The following is a 14236-nucleotide window of genomic DNA, read 5'->3' on the forward strand; positions in this document are numbered from 1 at the left end:
AAGGCTTTTTAAAAATTTACTTATTACTTGTTCTTAGCAAATTAAGACAATTACAATAAAACATCAACTAACTGGGTTCTTGTGAGAAAACTGAGGTCAGCTTTGAAACGAGTTCCCCGAGTAGAGCTCTCAGCGGCCCACGGCTGACGGCCGGATCTGTCCTGAGGGGTCATGGGAGCCCAGCGCCTGCCTTGAGGGAAATGAACACTGAAAACAGGATTTGGGAGCAGTACTGGATTGACAGCAGAGAAGGGACTGTTCGTAAGAGCAGTTTCTCACTGAAGCTGCTACCATCTTCCTTTGTAAAGAAGTCATCTACCTCCTCCCCGCGGTGCCCATTTTTAAGACGCTGCCCGAGCCTCTTAAAACAGCTTCTTGAAAGGGTTTTTCCACAACTGGTTCTGGAATGTTCTGCTTCAGCTCTGGAGGATGCTCTAAATTAGTTCACCATGATGAAGTTAGATTTGCAGTGAGCTTTAACGAGGAAAACAGTGACTGTGTTAGAAACAGGAAGTAGAACATGACATTTTCTTTCTTTTTTTTTTTTTTTGTTTGAGATGGAGTTTTGCTCTTTTTGCCCAGGATAGAGTGCAATGGCACGATCTCGGCTCACTGCAACCTCCGCCTCCCAGGTTAAGCGATTCTCCTGCCTCAGCCTCCCGAGTAGCTGGGATTACAGGCACGTGCCACCATGCCCAGCTAATGTTGTATTTTTAGTAGAGATGGGGTTTCTCCATGTTGGTCAGGCTGGTCTTGAACTCCCAACCTCAGGTGATCCACCCACCTTGGCCTCCCAAAGTGCTGGGATTCAGGCATGAGCCACCGTACCCAGCTGACATTTTCTATTGTAGTAAAGGGCTAGGCAGTGGGCCTCACCTATAAACTCCGTCACAGGGTCATGCTCGCCTTCCGTTTTGATGGTACCTGCGATGCTGTCATTCTCCAGGATGGGGAGGAAAAGTTGCACGAAGTCAGAGGTATAAGGAGGAGCAATGACGTCCAGCACCTGTGTGGGGGAGCACAGCGTGACTTCTTCCGCACACTAGTGCGGGGCATCCACCGACATCCAGGTGAAATGGCAATCAGTTTGGAAAAAATCCTTCCCCGCCCCCACCGGCTTCCCTGGTGACACCACCCATCTCCAACATTCAGATGCCCAGGGTGGTAATGGAGGTAAAGTGTGTCATACAGCTGCTGCAGGCAGAAGGTGCTTTTTGGTAAATGAGTATCTGTCATTGTCATCACTACATCAGAAAGCACAGTTCTCAGTTAGGTACAAAATGAACTAAATTAAGCCAAAAAGGGCAGTGCTAGTGTAAACAGTATGAAACATGAAACCAACGGTGCATTGCTGACCTCAGTGACAAAATAGCGAATGAGTGAAATGTCAGTGTCCAGCTTCTCCAGACACTTTCGGATGTAACTGACAACAGGAAGTACATAACCTCGACTCAGCAGGTGAACCATCCTGTCCAGCAGTGTCTTCTTCAACTCAAGCTACAGAAGGGGGACAGGGAGCTCGTTAGAGGGGGTCCTCCCCAGCCCCCTGGCGAGCCCCACGGGCACTGCTCACCTGCTCCATCACGTCCAGCTGGGAGTGCTCAGTCTCAAAAAGCTTAACAAGCAGCTGCAGGACCTGGGGGTGCAGGAGTTGGTGGCAGGTGCTGATCTACAAACAGGCCAGAGGGAGCTTCACTGAACAGTGTGGTCACGCTCAGCACACAGAGAAACCGGGCACTGTCACAGCCACCAAAGAGCTTATCACTGAGGAAGAAGGTCCTGACACCTAAGCCAGGGCCATCAGCTTCCAGTAACACCTGACTGAGGTTAAGAAATTTCTGCAGTCAATGAAGCTAGGTCCTTAAGAGGAAAATCCTCACTTAGGACAGAAATAACTATTTTTGAAAAGAGTATCCTCTAAACTCACTAAATAGATGCAATGTTAATGCCAACGTAAACAGCATGAGACAGACACTGTGTACGCTGTGAACAGCCCTCCACCCTCTTACCTCATCCAGCAATGCCAGGTGGACGGGGGTATGGTCAGTCTGCAGCTGAAAGTACCTTGGTTCTGATACAGTCCAGTCCACCCACTTCAGCACACCCATTGCTACCACTGGAAACCTACAGTTAAGGCAGAATGCTTCCTTTAAAAAACAATTTAAAAGACAAAATATGCTAGAAAAGCATTAAAGGAAGGTTAAAAACAAACTCAGACGACTCCATCATTCACCCTTCAATATGCCCCCCAACCCTTTTTTTTTTTTTTTTTTTTTTTTTTGACACAGGGTCTCACTCTGTCATCCAGGCTGGAGTACAATGGCACAGTCATGGCTCACTGCAGCCTCCCGAGTACCTGGGACTACAGGTGAGTGCCACCATGTCTAGCTAATTTTTTGTAGAGAGAGGGTCCACCATGTTGTTCAGGCTGGTCTCAAACTCCTGGGCTCAAGCGATCTTCTTGCCTTGGCCTCCCAGATTGCTGGATTCCAGGCGAGAGCCACTGTGCCCGGCCTAAGCTCTGCTTATTAGTAAATGGTGTGAATGGATCAGCAGCCACTCAACATGCGGTGCGAGAAGCAGAGTTCAATTCTCTGCTCACTTTAAACCACTTATTGAAAGGAAAAGATCGTTAATGAGCGATACTCGGTGAGTTTGGTGGACTGGGTTGAAGTTTACCTTTATTTAGCAAACTCTTTCTTCATCCCTAGTATAAATTATTAGGGGAAAGACATGCCTAAGAGGACACACTATTTCTAGGGCACATCTATTTATATAATTGGCAAAATCACAAATCATTGCTACCTAAGCAATACTTTGTGGGCATAACTTTACCTATATATAGACCCTTCAAATCAATTTTTGTTAACTCTGGCTATCTTTTACTTAGTCTAATTTGTACTCAACAGACTTCTGGCAAATAAACACCTGAAAACTACTCATGCTGCTAAAGCTGTTTAAAGTTCCCTACATACTGTTTAAAAATGAAAAAATAAATAAAATGAACAAGTATCGCTGAAGCTTTTGTTATTTGAGCTTTCAATATGAAAACTCAAACCACCTCCTCCCCAAAGGACTGATTTAAGAACTAAGTTTCGTTTTGCTTACCTAATACACTGATAAAGTGTGCTCAATTCTGCCACTAGTTCAGAGGCCCCTTTGTTCTCGTTGCAACACAAATTGTGAACGGTTTCAACAGCTTTTGACGTTGACTTCAGCTCATCTTTATTGATGCTCACTCGCTTGTTCTGAAAACACACACACAAGCTGGTGAGCCTGACAGGGCAGATATCCCTGCTGTCGGGGTGCTCTGGTGTCGGCCACTTCTCCTTGCAAATCACTTTCCCTATTTGTCCTTAAGTTGGGAGTCAATTTAATTGTCAAACTTCACAGTCACACAGTGTACAGAAACTGAAAAGCAATGAGACTAGTGTTTGTCCATGTCTTACGGAAATCAGTTTCATTTCTTTAGTCACATTTCAATTTACGGTTTGCAGAGTATTGGAGGCATTACGCACATTTTCTTGAGACGTTTAGCACTTTCTCTATGCAGAAACAGAAGAAAAGACATGCCTGATACTAGGGAGGGTCAAGATTTCTTGCAGCCAAAATTCCAAAATAATATCAAAGCAGAGGAGGATATTTGTCTCCTAAAAAATCCACAAATTCCCAGAACCGACGGTACCTTCTTCCAGGTCTCAACCACGCTTGCTGCGTACGCCAAGATGTGGATGTATTTGTGCTTGTGGTCCTGGTTGATCCGAGCCCCTGGTTTAAAGAGTGACTGCATGAACAGGTCCAGGAAGGCTGGAACGCGGATCTGAGGAGAAGCATATGCCCAGTTCGGGATGGCAGGCATGAGGGCACTGCTCACCCAACCCACCTCCCCTCAGGGTTCCCTACACAGCAGGGGCCTAACAGGCTCCAGGCAGAGAGTGTGACTGAGGAAGGACCAGGACAATGATGGATTTGCATTCACAGCCTTCAGAGAAACAGACAAGCACAGACTTTCCAAAGTCACCCTACCAGTTGGCATTGGGGGTTCTTGAGAAGCAACTTACGAGTTCAACTGGAGGAGGGTCCATGCTTGTGAACATCTTGAACAGGACGGTGATGTCAGCAGGGTTCAGGGCTCCTTTGGACAGCATGGCCCCGAGAGCCTGGCAGGCCCTGGGGTAGGAGGCAGCTGTGCCCAAGGCTAGTGTGATCTGACTGGCATCGTGACCTCTTGATGAGAAAAACCATAGAGCCTGTTACTAACAAGGCAGCTTCTTTTTTCTGTTCTTTTTTACACATATAATACTTTGCATTGTTGGGATCTGTTTTTCTGTCATTCACGAGTATACTGACTGACCCACAAAAATAACATTTACAACACTGGAAAAGTGATCCAAAAATACAGCTTGCTGGCTCTATAATAAAGGAGTCACACACTTTAAATACTTATGAACACTCTATTGGTAGCAGAAAATAAAGCTAATATGAGCTCATTTTGCGACAGCGTAACAATGAGATTGCTGAGCAACTATTTCAGGACTGACTTTGTTACTTATGAATCCCAGTGTAAAAACCCAGGTCCATAAATCCAGCAAAGTGAAGAAGAATCAAGTGCTTTACAAAACAGTCCTCACAGCAGCACTTTAGAAAGCCAGCTGTCCAAGTATACCAAAAACAACTCTAACTCTTCCAGCTCTGCTGGATAAAAGGAAGTTTTTTAAAAAAATTTTTTTTTTTTTTTTTTTTTGAGACAGAGTTTCGCTCTTGTTGCCCAGGCTGGAGTGCAATGGTGCAATCTTGGCTGACCACAACCTCCACCTCCCAGGTTCAAGCGATTCTCCTGCCTCATCCTCCCAAGTAGCTGGGATTACAGGCACGTGCCACCACGTCCAGCTAATTTTGTAATTTTGTTTAGTAGAGATGGGATTTCTCCATGTTGTTCAAGCTGGTCTCAAACTCCTGACCTTAGGTGATCCATCCGCCTCGGCCTCCCAAAGTGCTGGGATTACAGGCGTGAGCCACCACGCCCAGCCAAAAGCAAGTTTACCTCTATGTTGAACAGAAGGAGCTAGCAGCTTTGGCTGTGGAACAAAGGCCATGGGAAGGGTTTTGTGGGGAGCACTAGGGAGGGAGGGGTTGAGCAGAAACAGGGCCTCTCACTTCTCCTGGGCAAAGCGCTGCACTTCCTGGGCGATCCTGCGTACAGCGGAGCCTCCCTGCTCCTCCTGGGCCAGCACGGACATCATGGCCTGGGCAAACAGGTACGTGTGCTCCCCGTGGCACACCATCTTCTGAAAGATTGCAGGGAGAGAGGGTGTGGGGTTTACTATCTAGCACGGACGGGCGGACGAGAGCCAAGCCTCCACCGTGCTCAGGCCCGGGAGTGAGCAGCCTGGAAGGTGCCCTCAGAATGGAGATTCTCTCCAGGGAAGGAGCATCTCATGCTTGAAAACCAAGACCCAAAGCAGCCTCCTTCTAATCGGAGGTTCATAAAGAAAGAACTTACGGCAAACTCAGGGAGATTTTTTTCAAGGTTTTCTTCTCCTCCATCTAAAATTGTAGCTAGAGAGGTCCGGAGCACTCTCGAGAACACTTCTAGCTGCTGGCATGCTGTGGACACGCTGGTGATCTCCCCCTGGTACCCTGCGTCAGAAATAAGCTAGGACACAAAACAAGAAGTCAGAGGGGCAGCATGCAGTGACCGCACCTCCATGGGAAGCTGGCTTGTCAGTGTTCGTGGTGAGGTGGAGTAAGTGTGCGCTGGTCGTGGGTCTCAAGCCTTCACTCCGCCCTCACCCTGCTATCACCTAGATGTGTGCCCTGGGCTGACCACCTCTCCATCGTTTCTTCATATGCAAGAGGAAGATCAAGCAGGCACGCCTAAAGCTCCTCTCAAAGCACAAGAGAATTCTTGTGTCCCTGCTAAATCCTAAAACACAGTCAACACTGACCCAAAAACACAGATACAAATTTTACACTTTTCTTTCTCAGTGTAAGGCTTATGAAAATAAAACAATAAAGACCTTTATGGAAAAAAAGCAAATATGAACTGTCAAAGGAAACAGACCAACAACCAAAAATAAACATTCATGAAGACTTTTCTCTTTAACTCTAGAACTCTTCCTACCTTAACGGTAAAGTTCAGCATCAAACAGTCTGGATGGGCTTCAGCCAGTTTATAAAAAAGGTCCCGCCACGTGGTATGTGCAATCATCTGTTCCAGCCACGCTGGGGTCTGCCAACAAACACACAAACAGCAAGATAGGAGGAGGCCCCGCTTTTACTTGAGTGGAGATTCTGTTGTATAAACGATCAAAGGAGATTGGTGCTGACGGACTCCCCATGGGCATCCAGTTCTGGGGGAGGCAGACCCAGAGCTGGCCACGGCCACACAGTTGGCTGAGTGACAGGAAGGTCCCTAGATGCCCACTCAGCTTTCAAAAGATCGGACTCAACACGGGAGGGTACTGAAAGTTGCTTCCTAGGAGACACCGAGAACCGCATAGAGCTGCCTTGCACACACAGGGAGCTCATGCTGCCCCAGCTGTATGCCCTTAGCAAAAGAGAAAGAGGCCATTTAAATGGCACAGGTGGTCTGGCCCATCACCACACGGAGTAGTCAGAACAACGTTTCTCTCAGCTCTCCTATGTGATGGATGGCCTCAAGGGCTGTGCTCTGAACCTGCCATCCTGTTTGTGCCAAGGCCAGCTCCCCAAGGCTGCTCCCAGCCACGGATGGAATGCAGCAGGGCCTCAAAAGCAGGCCTGTCCAGGAGACGTGGGCTCCCAGAATGGGCACCTGTGGCTTTAAGATTCCCTACTGATATGGCTGGAACGTTCTGGAAACTGCACTGCAGCCTAACATTCTTCCTACTAACCCTCATTCCTTCTCTCTTGCCCTCAAGGGTCAGACGGCATCACAGCTACCCCAGCCTCCTCCAGCCCTACCCCATTTTCCCTCATAGTCGCTTCCCCACCATCTCCTGCAGGCCTAGCCCTGTCTTGGCAACTGCTTCTTGGAGGAACCAAACGAATCCACCACAACACTCCAAGGGCTGTGTGCCCTGGAGTCAGCCTGAGAGAGGAAATGGTGGGAACTTGCTGTTCATTCTCTTGATCTCAGCACCTGTGTGCCTCTTGTGTGCAAGCATGTCACGACCCTGGGTACAGAGTTTAAAGGGCAATTCTGACTAGATGCAACTTCTGTCTCACCCTCTGATTTTAGTCCTCAACTCTGCCATTACTTACATGATATGCCACACTCCACTGTACACAGGGAATTTGCAAAAGACCCTAGGGCCTGGTACTAGACAAAGAAAAATAATTCCTCACCTCTCCTTCTTCAGTAAAAATAGAATCTGCTTTGCGGGGGTCAAAATGTTTGATCAGCAAACTCTTCAAGTGATTTTCCACAGTTTCCTGAACCTGCACTGGCTCAACGCCTGAAAGAGAATAAAAGCAACTAGACAATGGCAAGCTGTCCACTCACTGTGTGGCTTTAGAAAGTGAACGGCCAAAAGTCTCCATGTGAATCAAATACCAAAGAATTGCTTCTGACCACTTGTAAGGTTTTGGAACTCTTCAAAGTAGTTATCAATGATAAGACCAAAAAGCAGCACAGAACAGAACACACAAGTCTGGTCCACCCCTAACTTCATGGAAAGGACAGCACCGTCCGCAGAGCCTCACTAAGGATAAAGACAAATGGCCCCAGCAGACAGGTAGGGGGATGGAAAAACATCCCTGTCCTGTGAGGAGGGAGCAGATGGCAGCCAAAAGAGACACACTTGTATCTAATCACCGGGACAGCAGTGTGTCCACAAGCTTCCGGACAGCACGCACTTCAGTGATGTCATCTGCACCCGGCTCCGTGGATTTACAGTAAGACTCTACTTTGATCATATTAGCTAAAAGCCATAATCACAGCCAGTCCTAAATTATCCGTCATTTACTGCTTGCTGTAATAGACGTCTTGAAAATGACACACTGAACACACACTGTATAATCCTATAATTCTACAACATGGCAGGAAAACAGCTCAATGAGAATCACGTTTGCAGGCTACCAGTAAACCTCAATTACTGAATCAAAGATAAGAGGCAAGCAGATACAAATGAGTAAGACAAAGATAAAAATGAGTAAGAAGTTCAGCTCTTTCTTACCCAAGTCTCAGAAACCAGGAAATCAAAGAAGGCATCGTATCAGTGTTATAAGGACCCAAAAGTCTATTTTTAAAAAGGTGGGGGTGACTAGCCAGGACAGGGGCCACCCACAAAGCACCTGTCTGAATGAGCCACTCGGCCAGCAGGTTCACAGTCTGGGCCACAGCGGTGTAGTTTTCAGATAAGAGCTGGATAACATTCTCTGGAGACCCTCCTGCCTGAAAATACCTAGGGAAAGTAACAAAGCAGCAATTACACCCGAATGAATGGAATGATGGACAACAGGAAGGTAAAGAAGGAGGAAGAGAATCAGGTTTCAAAATTTTTAAAGCGGCGGGGGGAGGGGCTGGGTGCCGTGGTGCACGCCTGTAATCCCAGCACTTTGAGAGGCAGAGGTGGGAGAATCACTTGAGCCTAGGAGTTCAAGACCAGCCTGGGCAACGTAAGGAGCCCTGTCTCTCCCCCCAAAAAACACAAAAAACAGAAACAGCTAGGCATGATGGCAGATGCCTGTGGTGGCCACCTTGCGAGGCTTAGGTGGGAGAACTGCTTGATTCCAGGAGGCTGAAGCTGCAGTGAGCGGTGACTGTGCCACTGCAACAGAGCAAGACTCTGTCTTAAAAAAAAAAAAAAAAAGTGGCAGAGGGGACCCCCCCTCCCTTGAAGCCTTTAGTTCACTTCGAATTACTCTTGCTTTACATAGCACCTTCTGGGTGTATTACAAAACTTTCTCTAAATTATCCCCAGCCTCCTCCCAGTACAGATACCTTTCTCACATACCTCTTCAGAGTGTTAAAGATGGAGGGTTCCATGATATAATCTCGGGTGGAAAATTTATGCAGGCATTCTTGCTGAACCTCTGCATCATCCTCTCCTTCTCCAGAATCATCCTCCTGCTGTTAGTAAATGCCAAGAACCATGATATTTTTTTTTGTTAATACAAATACCCTAATCTCACCTTAAATCATATAATGCTGCCCATTTTGAAAGTATTCTACACACATTATTTCATTTGACTTTCATGACAATTTCATGAAATGGGCTGGACAGGTAGTGAGCGGCTAGGAAGATGGGATCGAGGATCACACTGACTGCGTGTGTAGAACTCCTCCCTGGCAAACCGCGTTCCATGCTCAACCAAGTCACCCAGCCTCTCTGAGGCCATTTCCTCCTCTGTTAAGTGAAGATAATAATAACGCCTATTCCCATTTGGCTGTTGTGGGGATTCCATGAGCTAATTTTGGGAAGAACCCAGTATAATCCCTGACATTTAGTAACAGTGCAATAAATAGTAAACTATTATTATTATTGTTTTCACTATTCTTATTTCATACATGCCACTGAAGAGTAACAACCTGATTCTTGAAAGCGTGAGCCATCACTTACCATTAGAAAGTAAAGATCACTAACTCGCCTTGCAGCCACACTTCTGGCTGGACTCCAGTCCCAATTCTATGTGGAAGCAACCTCAGGCCTGTCACTCCATCTAAGGGCAAGGCAGGCTTCTTCACCTGCTGATGACCATGTGAGGATGGACTGTGATCCCAAACCCTGTCCAACTTTAACACTGCCACCCTAACTAACAAGCAGATGCTTTTTGAACATTCAGTCTGCACTGTGCTCATCAACCAAGGAACCTAAGAAAATATAAGACAAGACAAGGCTTTTTCCATCAAAGAAATTCACAAACTAATAGGAGAGACAGACCTCCATGCAACCTACTCTAACATAACGGGGCAAGAGCTGGGCCAGGGGTCAGCAAACTATGACCCAGAGCCAAATCCAGCCCTCTCCTATTTTTGCAAATAAACTTTTACGGAACACAACCACACCCATTCTTTTAAGGACTCTCTCTGATTGCTTTCCCCCTGTAAGGACAGAGGTAAGTAGTTAAGACAGAGACAGGCACAACCTAAAATATTTGCTATCTAGCCTTTTCCAGAAAAGCTTGCTCACTCCTGATCTGGACTAAGATCCTAAAAGCAGTGCTTTGGGAGCAGACAGAACCCGATGACTTCCCAGTAAAGGCTGTGGAGTCTTCTCTCAGATTTGCGTGGGGAACGCTGAGCCCCTAAGGGAGTGACAGAGGCCAGACTTCACCCCGAGCTTCATTCCCATATGTCTGTTCTCTTGGGCTTCCACCCTGGGCACTCACCTGCCTCTTCCACCACCCCTTGGGTCATGCTATCTACCTGCTCACAAATCTAGAATTAGCCTGGATCTCTCTCTCCATCTTTCCTCTCGTAAGCTCCAGACTCAGGTATCCAACATTCCATTCTCATTTCCAGTCAGATGTCTCACAAGCATCCAAACTCCTTAGGTCCAAAACTGACATCTTTTCCCTGGAAGCAGATCTTCTTCCTACAACCCATATTTCGGTAATGGATTCCATCATATATCTACCTGTTACCCCCCAAACCTGAAAATCATCCTCAGCTTCTCTCCTTCTCCCCACCCCCACATCCTGTCACAAAGACTCATCAGTTCCATCTCCCATCTGTCTATCCAAAGTGGTCCTTCTTTCCACATTTGCCTCTGCTCTTCCTTATTTTTTGTATGCTTGCAGTAGCAACATTCCCCTAAAGTCTCAGTCTTATTCCTTCCTTTCAATCATCTTTCACACCGTGGCCACAGTGATCTTTGTAAGCCACAGAACTGACATCTCTCTCCTGCTTAAAGATTCCCATCTCCTTCAGGAAAAAACATCCCAGCTCTAGCAAGAGCGTGCCCTTCCCACTTCCCCCGTCCGTTCTGACCTCTCACCACTCCCCATTTGCAATCTGCAGCAGGACTCATCTATTTGCATGTCTGTAGCTCAGTTTCCACCATCCAGACTGAACATCACAGTGGCCTCCTTACACATCTTCCTGCCTCCCACTATGTAACATGGCATCAGGCAAACAGAATTTGGGTCACCAACTATCTTTTAAAATCCAGTTCTTGCCACCCTCCTAACACCTTTCCTAACTTTCTGTCCCTCATCCATGCAGTCACAGAATAAACATGAAATGAACGTCTGGTCCACCCCCCTCATCCATGAGAGCCCACTGGTGTCAATGGGCCAAATTAGGATCATGATTAAAATTCCCCAAACACGAGACTCCCCAATCTCCCATCAGTGGGGTCTAGGTCTGACTGCATAAACTTGGGCAAATAACTCACACACTTGGTCTATAAAGTGAAGGCACTGATTAGATGGCCCTTATATGCCCCAGTTCTAACACTTTATGACTCAAAGCCTCAAGGTGAGGCCGGGCACGGTGGCTCACGCCTGTAATCTCAGCACTTTGAGAGGCGGAGGCGGGTGGATTACTTGAGGCCAGGAGTTCGAGACCAGCCTGGCCAACATGGTGAAACCCCATCTCTACTAAAAATGCAAAAATTAGCCGGGTGTGGTGATACCGGCCTGTAATTCCACCTACTTGGAGAATCACTTGAACCCAGGAGGTGGAGGTTGCAGTGAGCCAAGATGGCACCACTACACTCCAGCCTGGGTGACAGAGTGAGACTCCATCTCAAAGAAAAAAAAAAAAAAAAAAAAAAGGCCGGGTGCGGTGGCTCACGCCTGTAATCCTAGCATTTTGGGAGGCTGGGGCGGGTGGATCACCTGAGGTCAGGAGTTCAAGACCAGCCTGGCCAACATGGTGAAACCCCGTCTCTACTAAAATACAAAAATTAGCCGGACATGATGGTGGATGCCTGTAATCCCAGCTACTCGGGAGGCTGAGACGGGAGAATTGCTTGAACCCAGGAGATGGAGGTTGCAGCGAGCTGAGATCAAGCCACTGCACTCTAGCCTGAGCAGCTAAGCGAGACTCCATCTCAAAAAAAAGAAAAAGAAAAAAAAGCTCAAGGTGATATACTAGATGCCCCAAACACCAACCCACCACTAAGCTAATTCACACCTTCTCATCTGGACCACTTTGGTGCTCAGCAATTTGACGAAGTGGCAATGGAGGCAAAGGATGTGGGTTTGGGTCCCCTCTCCTTCCTTTATTAGCTTCATGACCTTGGGCAGGTCACTAAGTCTTTTCATCTCATTTTCTTCACTTACCAGATAAGGAGAGTAACACCCAACTCAAAATCTTGTGTGTGGAAGGCGATAATGCATGACACACATGGCCCAGGCTCTCAGTTAGCTAAGTCTGACTCTATCCACTCCACCCTAAGCCTCCAACACTGTGAAACGATCCAACATGCAAATCTATTCCTGTCACTCCCTGCCCCAAACTCCTCAACAAGCCATACCATTCAGCAGCTCTCCAGGGATCTTCAGAACCTACTCCCTACTGATCTCCTGCCACTGCTTCCACCAGGCAGCTAACCTCACAGGGCTTCTTTCAGTTCCAGAAACACATCGCCTGCCTTGGCATTTTATACCATGGCTCCGAAGCCGCCATCACACCACCACCCATGTTCATCAACGTAAGCCCCACTTCATCCTTTATTCCCTCAAAATACCAGTTCAAAATGCACCAGACATCCCCAATCTTGATTCTTGTTAAAAATGCAAGTTCCTGGGCCACGTGCAGTGGCTCACGCCTGTAATCCCAGCACTTTGGGAGGCCGAGATGGGTGGATCACCTGAGGTCAGGAGTTTGAGACCAGCCTGGCCAACATGGTGAAACCCCCTCTCTACTAAAAATTTTAAAAATTAGCGGGACATGGTGGTGGGTGCCTGTAATCCCAGCTATTCGGGAGGCTGAGGCCGAATCGCTTGAACACGGGAAGCAGACGTTGCAGTGAGCCGCCATGGCGCCATTACACTCCAGCCTGGGCAACAAGAGCGAAACTCCGCCTCAAAAAAAAAAAAAAAAAAAAAAAATGCAAGTTCCCAGGCTCCCGTCCAGACCAACTGTTGGGCCGTCTCCAGGGGAGGGACGTGAAGCTACATTTCAATCATGCGCAGCTGGTAGGTCTTTAGAGTAAGGTGGGGACACACCGGCCAGACTAGAGCTGCCTGCCCTGGCTCTGCAGTCCCTGTCCTCAGGGTGGAACAGAGTGATCCCTGCTGGGTTTCCACCCCAAACCCTGGAAGGTCAAGGCCCGAAGATCCTTTCCATCAGTTTGCCCAAAGACAGAAAAATCAGCCCAAGGTGCTGAAGAGTACAGTTTATAAAACAGTAAAGCACATGTAGGAATGCCCTGAGTTCTACTTTTTCCTCATGATGCTGGTGTTAAGTTTTTCCACTTTATTTTTGTTTAAAACTGTGTGAGCCCAACCCTCCACCTTAGCGCTGGTGTCCCGCCCGCCGTGGGGGTCGCAAGGCCGGCGCTGGGCCTGGCCAGAGCCAGGGGGCACTAGGGGCCTCGGCCCGCCCCGCGCCAGAGCCTCCGGCGCCTCGCCCCCACCGCACGGTCCTGCAGGCGAGGAGGCGGGGACCCCGGCGGCCGCGCCGCAGGACCCCGGGTGGGCGGGGGCGGGGCGGGCTGTGCTTGAACCACACGGTGACCGCGCGGGCAGTGCGCGCGCGCACCCCCCGCACGCCCGCGGCCTCGCGCCGCGCGGCCTCGCCGGGAGCGAAGCCGGCCCGCCGGCGGCGGAGACGAACGATCCTCTCCGGGGGACGCCCAGTGCCCCGCCTCACCTGGCCACCGTCAGCCTCGTCGCCCCACTCAGCCGCGCTCCCGTAGTAGTCCTCGTCCATGATGGCGCCCGGCGCGGCCCCCGCCATGCTCTCCCGCGAGCGAGCGCGGCGCATGCGCGAGGCGGGGACAGGCGGGCGGGCGCACGCGCGGCCGCGCGCCTCAGCCCGGGCGGGAGGCGGGGCCTGGAGGAAGGGGCGGGGCCTGGAGGAAGAGCAGGGCCGCGGGCTGGGCGCTGGGAACAAAGGGGACCGGCGGAAGGAACGCACCCAATCGATCCCGGAGCGCTACCGGGGTGGACCAGGGGCTTATCTCCGGAGAGAAGTTTCCCACAGAATTCGTGCACAGCCCCGCCCCTGCTGCGCCGGCCCTGGGAGCGCCAGTTTCCTCATCTGACAGCTGGAAACAAATCCTTCGGGAAGTGTCTAGGACCCACGAAAGTGTTTTAATTTCTTTTATTTTTGGTAAAAAGTACTAAACGCGACCAGGCG

General features: G+C 48.9%; 1 protein-coding gene across 2 annotated transcripts; it reads right to left on the reverse strand.

Annotated features, from left to right (window-relative positions):
• Positions 1-2: 2 nt before the first annotated feature.
• On the reverse strand, positions 3-13930 carry NELFCD (negative elongation factor complex member C/D). 2 transcript variants are annotated; one of them, XM_055265039.2, is made up of 15 exons: positions 13748-13930; positions 8940-9055; positions 8278-8387; positions 7330-7439; positions 6125-6232; positions 5504-5656; positions 5158-5288; positions 4062-4227; positions 3686-3820; positions 3109-3248; positions 2010-2124; positions 1574-1669; positions 1357-1497; positions 877-1006; positions 3-474 (listed from the first exon to the last, which is right to left on the reverse strand). In XM_055265039.2, the coding sequence occupies exons 1-15, from the start codon at positions 13859-13861 to the stop codon at positions 440-442; spliced, it is 1800 nt and encodes a 599-aa protein (XP_055121014.1). In that variant the 5' UTR covers positions 13862-13930; the 3' UTR covers positions 3-439. The 2 variants fall into 2 exon arrangements, with proteins under 2 accessions (XP_055121014.1, XP_063489987.1); XM_063633917.1 differs by lacking the exon at positions 3-474 and having other exon boundaries at positions 1446-1497; positions 13748-13873.
• Positions 13931-14236: the final 306 nt, after the last annotated feature.

Source organism: Symphalangus syndactylus, chromosome 24 (assembly GCF_028878055.3).
Source record: "Symphalangus syndactylus isolate Jambi chromosome 24, NHGRI_mSymSyn1-v2.1_pri, whole genome shotgun sequence".
In the NCBI taxonomy this organism is placed as follows: domain Eukaryota; kingdom Metazoa; phylum Chordata; class Mammalia; order Primates; family Hylobatidae; genus Symphalangus; species Symphalangus syndactylus.